The following is a 14,068-nucleotide window of genomic DNA, read 5'->3' as shown; positions in this document are numbered from 1 at the left end:
TAGAAAAAAGCAATTTACCTAGTAAGGGGCTGTAACATTTTCCCTCCACCACAGCCATAAAGACTATCTGGCTCTCCTATACTTCTATAGATTTCTAAAAGCAGATCCTAAAAACGTGGAAACAACAAAAATTGGAGGGGAAAAACATCAGCTTAGGAATTTAGCAAATTTGAAACTCTATCGTTACCAACATGTAACTCTCAACTCTGAACATTGTTATAAAATATAGTGATATTGAAATACATACTAAAAGGATGGATCAGCAGCACAACAAACTGATGCCAGACAACACAATGACTATGGACTGCTCACAATTTAAGAAATAAATCCTAACCTACCAGGCTTTTAACATATGCAAAAATAATTGTAAAAACACAAGTAAACAAGCCTGTCAACAGCTAAAACTGGACATGGGAAAATGAAGTTCTGAAAAGCCTAACTCTTGAAAACACAACTTGGTAAAAATAAAAACCGTAAGTTTTTCTTTGACAGGAAATTCAAAACAGCATTATGTTTTTTTTTCTGTTTGTTTTTTTGGTTTTTTTTTTTTTGCATTATGTTATAATTGGTAAAAGGTGATATAGATAAAGAAGTGGCTTGATGACTTAAAACTTCATTATAAAATTTACTCAGGAAAGAATTGATTCTGTTTAAAATAATCTCAGTAAAATAAAATTAAAATGGAAAACAGAAATAATATTTGAAACTGCATTGCAGAGAAAACTGATCAAACAATTTAACTATCTTAATGGTGCTAGCTCCAGAAAATGCTTTCTTTTCTTTCTTTTTTTTTGGTTTTTAGGGCCACACCCGTGGCATATGGAAGTTCCCAGGCTAGGGGTTGAATCGGAGCAACAGTTGCCGGTCTATGCCACAACCACAGCAACTCGGGATCTGAGCCACGTCTACGACCTATATCACAGTTCATGGCAACGCCAGATCTTTAACCCACTGAGCAAGGCCAGGGATCAAACCTGCATCCTCATGGATGCTAGTCAGATTTGTTTCCTGTTGAGCCACAATGGGAACTCCTCCAATATTTTCTAAACACAAAGTGATACTGGCATAATTTCATTATTCTAATCAAACTGTTTCTATTCATAAACATGCAATCAAGACCTCAGTATTGAAACATTCTGTCCCAAAGCCTAACATAATGACTGGTGCACAGGAAATACTCCAAGAAGCAAGAAAGGGAAGAGAAAAATCAGGAGAATGGGATCAAAAAGGCAGACAGAACATATTTCAAGCAAGGCATGGTTGACTGTGTTAAATGCTGATGAAACATTAAGATGTTGAATGAAAGGTGACCACTAGACTTAGGAACATGAAGTTTACGGACAACACTAGCAAGTGCTACTTCAGTGGAGAGAGAAGAAGGAAGGGAAATGGAGGCAGCAGATACAGACAATCTTTCACAAGGTTTGGCTATGATGGGAACAGAGGAAAAAAAACGGGGGTGTCACCTTAAAGAGAACGTAGAGAAGAGGGAAATGATTTTGTGTCCATTTGAAGGGGGATGATTTTAATAGGAAAAGTTTGGAAATACACAGAGGGAGCACAGCACAATGAAAAATAAAGGTTCTGAGAAAGAGTGATGAAAACCAAAACACAGAAAGAAGGAGAGAATTAGAAACTTTCTCTGCTTGAACAAGAGGAAAGATTACAATGGGAGCAGGTGCAGGGAGATTTCTACGTCGTGGGACATAGACATATCTATGGCCTCTCTTTTGTCCAAGTAAGAGGCACATTGAAGCAAACCAGAGAAGAGAAGATCAGAGGTTAAGCAAGGGAAGAAGATGAAACTGTCATTTTATAGGAATGAGGTGACCAAAAAATTCAGTTAGGAATGAGTCAATTTAAGAGTAAACATTAAAAAATTAGTAGAAGAAGCAATCTGCCCTGAGATGTGACATATGATAAACAAATAAATATACAATTATAAATTTTAAGTGTGGGGTTTCCTCATGGCTCAGCAGGTTTGACACTGCTGTGGCTCTGGTTGCAGCTGTGGTATGGGTTTGATCCCTGGCCCAGGCCTTTCCACAGGCTGCTGGCATGGCCAAAAAAAAAAAAAAAAGTCAAGTACCAAAAAGAAAATGGACAGAGTACTGTAGCAAAAAATACTTGGTATAAATTCACCCCATGAGGAGTTCCTGTTGTGGTGTAGAGAAATGAATCCGACTAGGAATCCCGAGGTTGCAGGTTCAAGCCCTGGCCTCGCTCAGTGGATTAAGGATCTGGCATTGCCATGAGCTGTGGTGTAGGTTGCAGATGCAGCTCACATCCCTCGTTGCTGTGGCTGTGGTGTAGGCCAGCGGCCTGGGAACCTCTAGCCTGGGAACCTCTACATGCCACAGGTGCAGCGCTAAAAAAAAAAAAAGACTAAATAAATAAATAAATAAATAAATAAATAAATAAATAATTTGCCCTATGAGATATAGGTGATTTTACTGCCAGCTTTCAGATAAAGGAACTCAGTTATGCAAGACTATACAACTAAGTGGTTGACTCAGGATTAGAACTCAGGTTTGTCTATTCCAAGGCCTAAGCCCCAACCATGAATTTATGTATGTGACTCTCAGTCCAAAAATTAACTTTAGTTTGAAAACTGAATGACAAATCAAGTCTATGTAGTCTTTGTAACAAAATAATAATCCCAAGTATAGAACAAATATTATTTATAATAGGGTCTAAAATATTTACCTGTAAACTTATACCAGTTTCTTCTTTACTTTTTTCACTCAAACTGGAAATAGTTGTACTTTGGCTTCCTTCTTCAAATGTAGGGCTTCTGTTTGTCACAAGAGCACCTCTTTTAATGGGAATGTACTACTCTGAAGCTTGTTAATACATATGCTATAGACTTTGACAGAAAAAACTAACAAAGGTCACAAATAAAGAACCATTCATACTTGAAAACAACACCATTTAGGTCTAGAATAGAAAAGGAATTTGTATTAATCCTTTGAGTGAGAATTACATCTTAATGACAGTCTCACCTGTGGGAAGGCTTATGCCAAAATACACTTATTTATAGAGACAGGCCTGTTTAAAAATAAACCAGATGCCCCAGAGTCCAATTCCTAAATGTCCTGCCAGAGGTTCTGCCTGAAATTTAACCTCATTAACAATCACAGGCACACAAATTAAGACGTTTGGGACACCACTTAACACCTGATACTTAGGCAAAATTAAGAGGTCTTGATAATACTAAGTGTTGAGAAGGAAGTGGATCACTTTTTGGTAATTTCATTACCTCAGATAGTAGGATCCTACAATAAATTAAATAAAATTAATAAGTGATAGAATTAGAACTCAGCTTTGTCTATTCCAAGGCATTAGCTTTACACATGCATTTATATATATGATACTCAGTGCCATAATAAGTAATTTCAATTCTAAAATCATGCCAGCTACACAGTGTTTATGACAAAAATAATCCAATGTAGAAAATAAATACTATCAGAAGGAACTGTGCCTCTACTATTTACTTATAGATTTATTTCAGTTTCTTTACTTTTTTTTTTTTTTTTTTTTTTTGCTTTATAGGGCTGCACTCGTGGCATATGGACATTCCCAGGCTAGAGGGAACGGAGCTGCAGCTTCTGGCCTACACCATAGCCACAGCAACACAGGATCTGAGCCACATCTGAGACCTATACCTCAGGTCACGGCAACACCGGATCCCCGATCCACTGACCAAGGCCAGGGATCGAACCTGCGTCCTCATGGGTACTAGTCGGATTCATTTCTCTGTCCCAGACGGGAACTCCATCAGTTTCTTTACTTTCTTTACTCAAAATAGAAATAGTGCTAGTTAGACTCCCTTCTTCAAATAGAAGGCTTCCTACTGATCCATTTCTTTACCAACTATGTTTCTGAGTTGGTATAATGACTTTAAAAACCAATGCAGCACTATCTGATAACACTGAAAAACTGCATACCCTGCAACCCAGCAATTCTAACCTAGATATATATCATTAACTGGGGAACAGGTAAATGAATTGTGGCATATGCTCCCACTGGTACACCACGTAGCAATGACAAATTAATCAACTACAGCAACACAAAACATAGATAAATCTTACCCAAAAACTGAGTGAACAAATTGTAGAAATGTATACATATAATTTCTTATGAAGCTACTCACATGATAACATCCAAACAAATGACCACCACAAAACACAAGAGAACATTTAACTCTCAGAGGAGCACAGAGGCCAATGATTGACAACATTCTACTTTGCTTTATAGCCTTTATATATTTTACATATACTTTCCTTATTGGCAAGTCATGCAAAAAAAAAAAAAAGTTACTCTTTAGAGGAGGAATTTGGAAAGTAGGAATGATAATATTAGAAGATATGACTTTGAGTCTAAAGCTATAATTCATCCAGGCAAAAAATAGAGTTGCCAGGACTTCTGTCAGGCATTGCCTTGGGTATTAGGAAATCTAAAAGGACTAAGGTTGTGAACTAACATCTCTTGTCTAAATCCTGTCTGAAGGAGTTCTAGCTTCTTTCTAAAACAAAAAAACAAAAAAACAAAAAACAAAAAAAAATTATGGATACTGGAGATCCTTGATGGCACAGCAGGTTAAAGATCTGGTACTGTCAGTGCTGCAGTTTGGGTCATTGCTGTGGCCCGGGTTTGATACCTGGCCCTAGAACTTCCACATGCCGGTGAAGCCAAAAAAAAAAAAATTTGCAGATATTGATTTGAAAGCTCAAGCTTTCTCAGGATCAAGTTCACAAAATAAAACTTTCTATGTATTCCTGAATAACCACCATATGCCATTTTGCTATCAAATAATTTGAAAAGGAACCTAAGAGAGCAATTTGGTTTTTTGACTTAACAGTGCCTGTAAACTGTTGATCAGTATTTTGCTTTTATACTTTTCCTGATCACTTCACATTTATAAAAGTCTCAGTTCCCCTGAGTCACTGAGGAAAATAAGCATTCCCTCCCCTCTCTATATACCTCATGTCTGTTTGCCCTCCCCTATCAGGCACCTGAAAAAAAAAAAAAATCAAAACCGGACTGTCAAAGCAAATAGCAAGCCCAGTTTGTCAAGCACTTTTTCCCTCAGTTAGCCAAAATAAAATTGAGACACTACAGCTTATTAAACAAGCAATTATGCAAAAATCTGCTACATTCTATATAACCACCTACCCTCAAATTAAAAGTGCTTTTTTTTTGTACTCAAGTAAGAGCTCAGTTATTCACTCCTGATTCATAAAAAGTATTATTCTATGGAACCAAGATATTGAGGCACATTCATATTATAATTACTATTATTAAGTATGCGAGCCTTTTGCCAAATTTTTAAGACCAAGAGTAGGTAAAAATCAATTTCTTGCTTATCTCATACTTAAAGGACAACATACTTGTCTTCATACAAAGACTAAGGAATCATGAACATATCAATTACGTACTGGACACACACCTACATATTGTAGAATTTAAATTGTTCTCAATTAAAAAGTAGAAATTAAAACAAATCAGAGTTAGGAAATCAATCCAAGTCTACTAAGTTAATTATATTTGAACTAGGATGTGAATTTTGGTTCCCGGTTTTCCACAGTCCAAAAACCATGCTGCTTGGGCTCCAGCTTAATGACAATCTGAAGTAGAAATAATAAAGAACATACAAATGATACACCTTTGCTATTTCAATTTTGTAATATGAGTGATTGTGTAGTGTGAAAGTGAGGCTAACCACAAAAATAAACATTAAGCTATTTTAAATGAATGAAGATTTAGGGAGGGCAGCTGGGACAATAAACTACATTTTTTACTCTTTAGCTTTCTTGGCTATTTTCTGGAGTTTTCTACTTCTCATAATTACCTCAAATCATATTTGTTAGACTCTTATGAGAGTTCTAAGTCAAAGGAAAAGCAAATTAAAGTAGTACCTTTCAGGGAGATAACAAAGTAATAAAAATGATGTAGTCACAGAAAACAATCAGTTACATTACTTCTGGTAAATAAGTAAAATGGATCTTGAATAAACTGAGGGAATAGTAAGAAATAATTTAACTGAAACCATTTGAAAAGTAGTCTTGACCACTGATACTAAGTTGCCAATGCTAGTTACTGTGGGAGATACACAGAAAAATGAGTATGATCTCTGTCCTCTAAGAGCTTGCTATCTGTATAATTTTTATAATTCTTTTTTTGTTGTTGTTGTTGCTGCTGCTATTTCTTGGGCCGCTCCCGCAGCATATGGAGGTTCCCAGGCTAGGGGTCCAATCGGAGCTGTAGCCACCGGCCTACACCAGAGCCACAGCAACGTGGGATCCGAGCCGCGTCTGCAACCTACACCACAGCTCACGGCAACGCCGGATCGTCAACCCACTGAGCAAGGGCAGGGACCGAACCCGCAACCTCGTGGTTCCTAGTCGGATTCGTTAACCACTGCGCCACGACAGGAACTCCCAATTTTTATAATTCTTAAGCAATAAACATCTCTACTTCAGAGTAGAATTACTTATTTCTAATCAATAACAAATTTATTATCATTTCTCTTTAAAAGGTAGTAAACTTCTATCTAAAATACTGTTTAAATGGAAGAGTAAGAGTGAAACAAGTCTTTAATATATACCTTTAATGAAACAAGGTCAACACCAATTTAACAAATCAAAACTTCCAAATGCCATTACCTTTTTTCCTGATCATCCATGTTCTTCTTATCTGCATAGATTTCTGCATACAGCAATGCTGTAAAGTGAGCAGCACAAGACTGGGCCACCTTGGCAACCTCTAGATAATTCAACTCCAGCCAGAAAGCATCGTCAAAAACTGTGCCTGAAGAAGATCTAAAGAGATATTTTAAATCTAGTCACGACCACTTTAACTTCAACATCAAAAGAAAAGTATGTTGATATAGAATACAATGGTATCATGTATTAGTTAAAATTACATTCAAATAACCAAAACCACATATCCCCACTCTAAAGCTATAAACACCTGAGATAACATGGCTGAAGAGCTCTATCTGTCATTCTTTGTAGATCACACACACCCCTTAGAAAATCTGATAGAAGCTATGGACCATAATCCCATACAGATTTGGGGTTCATACTTGCCCTCTACTGAGGGATCCATAGACCTCAGGCTAAGAATAGGCTACACAGAATAACTGATAACACACACCAATCTTTTTAAGTGGCCAATTTAATGAAAATATTGTTTCTTTCTTTTTTTTTTTTTTTTTAGGGCCGCACCCTCGGCATATGGAGGTTCCCAGGCTAGGGGTCTATTCGAAGCTACAGGTGCCAGCCTTGACCACAGCCACAGCAACGCGGGATCCGAGCCGCATCTGCGACCGACACCATGGCTCACGGCAATGCTGGATCCCCAACCCACTGAGTTAGGCCAGGGATCGAACCTGCAACCTCACGGTTCCTAGTCGGACTTGTTTCCACTGCACCACAATGGGAACTCCAAAAATATTGTTTCTTTCATATTCTCTCAAAGAATCTTCTTCGGTCTTACTCAGAACTAAAACTTAATATTGAGAAATTTTATCTCTCCAAGGCCAACCAGTGTCAGTACCATTTTAACTCAATGATAAATACCAAATGAATGATTCAGAGGTGAAATTGCTCACAACACTGAGAAAAGGGATGCTTCCAGCTATAGTTAAAGCTTCTAATGGACTTTCTCACAAGAGGGTTCAGTACAAAACAAGATGGTGAGTAAGTAACTTTCTAACCAGAAACAAAGACACGGAAAGGCCTGAACACTTAGAAATTTCTAAGAGTGGGGTAGAAAGGGTTGATGGGAATACAGGAGTTAATTTTTCAGATGTAAATGCATGTAGGTTAAACAGTTTTTCATTTTTCTCCCACCATTCCCTTGTATTCTCTATCAGCCACTACCACTCCCAACGCACAAACTCATGAGACCTCAATGCCTACCTACTCAGGTTACAGGCCTACTACACTATTTCTTCAAAGTTCTGATCAATTCTGAAGCAGTACAGATCAGTCAACCATTGTTTCAAGCAATTCCTGCCATCACTGTTAAAAACTGTGAGCGAGGAGTTCTCTTGTAGCGCAGCAGGTTAAGGATACAGTGTTGTCACTGCAGCAGCCCCGGTTGCTGCTGTGGTATGGTTTCCATCCCTGGCCCAGGAATTTTCATATGCCACAGATGCAGCAAAAACAGAAAAAAGAAAAATAATAGGAACAAAACTACTATATTATAAAGCGATTCTCAGAGTCAAGAAAATAAACACTACCATATCATAGTATTACTTTATAGAACCACAGATTTTTGAGGACCATGGTACACAGTAAGAAAACTTATGTTTCATAAAAAAGATACATATTTCTGAGACAAAAGAGAAAAGTTAAAAGCGGAATAATGCAACTAAAAGGAACCTGGAACATCACTTACTCCTTTCCCATTACTTTGTAAATGAAATAAACTAAAGCCCCAAAAGGCTGAATGATTTAGCAAAGATAACACTATTACTAGCATAGTTGAGACTAGAATTCAGAGTTCCTACAATATTCAATATCTTGTAATAACTTATAATGGAAAATAATCTGAAAAACATATATATATATATATACATACATATATAACTGAACCACACCGCTGTATACCTGAAAATAACACACACTGTAAATCAATATAGTCAATTAAGCAAAAGGAAAAGAAAATAATTCAGAGATCCTGATGTTGATTTCACCAAAGTACCATCCTGAATATGGATCATTACAAGGAGATATAAGCTCACACATATTAAATATAGCACCTTGAAATAGCATTACCTCAAATGATCATGTGAAAATTCAGCCAGCATAACAGGTTACACTTCTAAATTTCCAAACTCAAGAACCAACATTCGTATTACCTCTTTTGTCTCCTCATGTAGTCCACAACAGCAAGCATTGTTCTTTGTGATTTTTTATCCAAATGGCAGCGGAAAACATGCTCTGATTCTGACAAACAAAGATATCTCCTCTCAGTCCCAGGCAGACTGGCTTAAGCACTTTGTTTCAAGGTTCTAGCACAAAACTGGTTCTTTTTTTTTTTTTTTTTTTTTTATTTTCCCACTGTACAGCAAGGGGGTCAGGTTATCCTTACATGTATACATTACAATTACATTTTTCCCCCACCCTTTGTTCTGATGCAACGTGAGTATCTAGACATAGTTCTCAATGCTGTTCAGCAGGATCTCCTTGTAAATCTATTCTAAGTTGTGTCTGATAAGCCCAAGCTCCCGATCCCTCCCACTCCCTCCCCCTCCCATCAGGCAGCCACAAGTCTCTTCTCCAAGTCCATGATTTTCTTTTCTGAGTCATCAAAACAGTGTGGTACTGGTACCAAAACAGACAGACAGACCAATGGAACAGAATAGAGAATCCGGAAATAAACCTTGACACCTATGGTCAATTAATCTTTGACAAGGGAGGCAAGAACATAAAATGGGAAAAAGAAAGCCTATTCAGCAAGCATTGCTGGGAAACCTGGACAGCAACATGCAAAGCAATGAAACTAGAACATACCCTCACACCATGCACAAAAATAAACTCAAAATGGCTGAAAGACTTAAATATACGACAGGAAACCATCCAACTCCTAGAAGAAAACATAGGCAAAACACTCTCTGACATCAACATTATGAATATTTTCTCAGGTCAGTCTCCCAAAGCAATAGAAACTAGAGCAAAAATAAACCCATGGGACCTCATCAAACTGAAAAGCTTTTGCACAGCAAAGGAAACCAAAAAGAAAACAAAAAGACAACTTACAGAATGGGAGAAAATAGTTTCAAATGATGCAACTGACAAGGGCTTAATCTCTAGAATATATAAACAACTTATACAACCCAACAGCAAAAAAAACAATCAATCAATGGAAAAATGGGCAAAAGACCTGAATAGACATTTCTCCAAAGAAGATATACAGATGACCAACAAACACATGAAAAAATGCTCAACATTGCTGACTATAAGAGAAATGCAAATCAAAACTACCATGAGATATCACTTCACACCAGTCAGAATGGCCATCATTAATAAATCGACAAATAACAAGTGCTGGAGGGGCTGTGGAGAAAAGGGAACCCTCCTGCACTGTTGGTGGGAATGTAAACTGGTATAGCCACTATGGAGAACAGTCTAGAGATACCTTAGAAATCTATACAAAACTGGTTCTTAATAAATATGAACTGTTAAATGGAATTTAATGGTGTTTCTTTTTCTTTTAAAAGAAACTATTGTGGAGTTCCATGGTAGCCTCGCAGTGAAGGATCTGGCACTGCCACTGCTGTAACTCAGGTCACTGCTGTGGTGCAGGTTTAATCTCTGGCCCAGGAAATTCTGCATGCCATGGGCATGGCCAAAAAATTAAAAAATACATAAAAATAAACTACTTTTCTTAATAAAAGTAAGAATTTAATTATAATTTATATTTTATTTCTGTAGAGGTTTAATGTATTGATTCAATTACTATTTATCTAGGATTTTTAACATAACAGGCACTCACTATACAGCCAAGAATTAGATAATTTCTGAGCACACAGAACTCACTGACTAGCCTGAGAGACTCTTAACACAGTGTAAGAGGTGCTATGATGAGGAAAGCTTAGAAAACCATACCGAAAGGCACCCACTCTGAACAAGAAGAGTTTCACAGAAAAAAATGCTATCTGAAAGAAGAGCAAAGGGGCCGTCTGGAGAAGAAGAAAGGAGAGTGTTCCAGGCAATGGTGATAACAATGTCTGAAACAAAAAAGATCTTGGAGAATTTACTGAAAGATTTCATTGTGCTGGGAAACACAGAGCTGGAAAGCAGGTACTGCGGACAGAGAGAAATAGATGGACTGATGCTATTTATAACACAGAATTGGCAGGATTTGGTGATAAGATGAGACACGTGTGAAAGGTTTCTGGCTTCAACAACTGCAGGCCATTTAATGAAGAGGTACACATTAATAAGAGAAATAGGTTGGGGGAAGGAAGTGAAGATGATAATTTTGCCTTCAGACAGTTGAATTTGAGACGTCCTTGGGATATTCAAGTGAAGGCAGTGAGACTTATAGACATGAGGGAAAAAAACATTTAATTTGACAGAGATCTATATTTATTTTCCTTTTAAAGAATAGATTTTATACGTGAAGTTCAAATTTTCATTTAAGCACTAAAAATACTGGCACTCTAAGTGGACATAAAATAAAACTGATTTTACCTTTCAAAGGTTGTAAATAGGGAGTACCCACTGTGGCTCAGCAGGTTACAAACCGACTAGTATCCATGAGGAAGCAGGTTCAATCCCTGGCCTCACTCAATGGATTAAGGATCCATACTTTTCTTATAACTGCATTGGTCTTGAAATACAATAAGTGAATTTTATGCTTGTATATAAAATACATTAAAATAAGTATTAAAGGCAGTAAGTTAATATTACTGTTAATTCTTTTTTTCTTTTTTCAAATTTAGATTTGAACAGCTGACCCACAATGGTCTCTCATCTGTGTGTATATGTATTATATGTGCCCAATTTCTGGTGACATCTCTCTTGCTATAAGCTCTTAGGATGAGAAATATTGCTTACACAGCATGAAAGGTACATAAGTTACAAAGGTAAATAAAGCATAATCCAATTTTTGTTTTAAAAAACTGAAATAGGGGAGTTCCCGTCGTGGCGCAGTGGTTAACGAATCTGACTAGGAACCACGAGGTTGTGGGTTCGGTCCCTGCCCTTGCTCAGTGGGTTAACGATCCGGCGTTGCCGTGAGCTGTGGTGTAGGTTGCAGACGCGGCTCGGATCTTGTGTTGCTGTGGCTCTGGCGTAGGCTGGTGGCTACAGCTCCGTTTGGACCCCTAGCCTGGGAACGTCCATATGCCGCGGGAGCGGCCCAAGAAATAGCAACAACAACAACAACAAAAGACAACAAAAGACAAAAAAAAAAAAAAAAAAACTGAAATATACATACCAAATGTTAACTGTAGTTATCCTAGATCACAGAATTATGGGTAAATTTAATTTTTAAAATATATGCTATTTTTCTATATTTTCCACAATAAATAACGATTTTGCAATTTAAAAAACAAAGTTGTTAAAAAAAAATGAGCTGGTCAGAGCTTTAATATAAAATTCTGTCCTATCTCCAACACAGTACCTATACTATATGGTTGCCTTTATTTGTACGCTGTCCCCGTTGCTAGAATGTAGGGTTATGTCTAGTTCACATCTTTACTGCCAGTGCCAAGCACAGTGCTTGACACACACCAAATGCTCAATTAGTTGTCCCATTAATAACAATGGAACAGTCAGTATGTACTGAAGGGGAGCATGCGGCAAGTATTACACTAGATGCTTTACATACATTAGCTCACTGAAAACTGGCTACAACTTTCATCTCCACTCTATAGACGACAAAATAGAGCTCATGGAATTAAGTCTACAAACTGCCTTGATGGGATTCAAGCAATATGTCCTTCCATACAACTGAGATGTTAACGGTATAAATTCAAGAAATTTAACAGAATACCTGAATCCATATTTGCAGGGGTTGTGGATCGGCTTGTTTGTGAGGAGTGTCTGAAACAGTTAGTGAAAAATCCCTGAATGTGTGTTGAAAGCAGACTTCTCCATGATTCATTGGTATCTTGGAGTAAAATATCATGAATCAAGTATGGAAGTACAGTCTGACAAAAATCAGTTTTCACCTAGAAAAAGCAAACACATCCAGTCAATAGTTTTGAGTGAAAACTGCTTTACTTAAAAATTTCACCCCCTGTTACTACTATATTAAACTTTTTAAAAAGAGACAGATAAGGAGTTCCTGTTGTGGCTCAGCAGCAACAAACACAACCAGTATCCATGAGGATGTGGGTTTGTAAACATTATTTATATAAATAAGTTAGAGCAGACCTTGGGTTAACATAAATAATTTACAATCAACAGTAACAAATTACTCAAGGCTCTCACTTAGTACCCATCTAATAAGTAACTCCCCCACAGCTAAAACCTATTGCATAAAGTTGTGGCCAAATAAAGATGCCCTGTTGGATGGATTCACAACAGCGGAGTACAGGGATATTGCACGAAGGTATGTGTAGTACAGAGTATTCTTTTTAGATATAAAGGCCATGAACATGTACACAAAAGCCAAATGGAAAGGGACAAGTAGAAAAAATTAAGGGAAAGGTCAGTTGAAAAAAAACAAAGGTAGAAATGGAATAAGTCAGACTAGTTAATCTTCTTACTTCACACATTGGCTTTAATAACTGAAGAACTTCACTGTTTATGCCTCCACTATCCAAAAGAGCACAAGTCAGTGTCTTTATCCAAATGTCATGATTTTCACTTTGAGGAATCCACAGGCTAATATCATCCAAGCCTTCTAAAGGGCTTTCTTTGTTGAGTCTGGGGACTTCTAAAAACTAGAAAAAAGTGATCAGAAAATGTAAATAAGGGAATCAGAATACATTTTATCTTTCCTATGCAAAATAAATATTGAAGGATAAACAATGTTTCCAAATAAAACTAAATATAGTTAAAATTAAATCTAGAGGTATCAGTTACCTTTTAAAATTAAATACATTTATATTTACATGAGAGGCAGTTGTAAAAAAAAAAAACAAAAAACAAAAAACTACTGATCTAAAGAGCAGGAAACGTGAGTTCTACTTCTGTTCTCAGCTCACAAGTGGCATATTACATAAATCACAAACTCTGCTTCATCTGTCCCAAGTATAAAACCAGTCCAAATCTACCATACAGAATTGATTTCAGGAAGATACGAAATTTTAAAATGTTAAAACTATAATGTGGAGTTCCTGCTGTGGCACAGTGGGTTAAAAATATGACTGCAGTGGCTCAGGTCACTGCAGAGGCTTGGTTTAGAACCCTGCCCACAGATCCAGCATTGCTGCAGTTGTGGTGTAGGTCTCAGTCATGGCCCGAATTCAGTCCCTGGCCAGGGAACCCATATGCCATGAGTGTGGAAAAAAAAAAAAAAAAAAAACCCAAAAAATAAAAAACCTACACTGTTTCACAGGTTATATTTTTCATTTTATTAATAGTTTATATTACTGATAACT

General features: G+C 37.0%; 1 protein-coding gene across 13 annotated transcripts in view; it reads right to left on the bottom strand.

Moving 5' to 3' along the window:
• ATM (ATM serine/threonine kinase) overlaps nt 1-14,068 on the bottom strand; it is a 138,941-nt gene that overhangs the window by 51,929 nt on the left and 72,944 nt on the right. For 9 of the 13 annotated variants that reach the window (XM_021101934.2, XM_084974012.1, XM_021101926.2 and 6 more), the window contains 6 exon segments: nt 13,232-13,408; nt 12,514-12,691; nt 8,870-8,957; nt 6,666-6,821; nt 2,707-2,794; nt 19-107 (listed from right to left, as the gene is read on the bottom strand). In XM_021101934.2, coding sequence (XP_020957593.2) covers nt 19-107; nt 2,707-2,794; nt 6,666-6,821; nt 8,870-8,957; nt 12,514-12,691; nt 13,232-13,408 — 776 coding nt within the window. 13 annotated transcript variants of the gene reach the window in all.

This window comes from Sus scrofa, chromosome 9 (genome assembly GCF_054392235.1).
Source record: "Sus scrofa isolate SSC_HxYL_T2T_F1_AM1 chromosome 9, Sscrofa_HxYL_maternal_Yorkshire_Landrace_v2.0, whole genome shotgun sequence".
Classification (NCBI taxonomy): domain Eukaryota; kingdom Metazoa; phylum Chordata; class Mammalia; order Artiodactyla; family Suidae; genus Sus; species Sus scrofa.
This window is presented reverse-complemented; position numbering and strand designations above follow the sequence as displayed.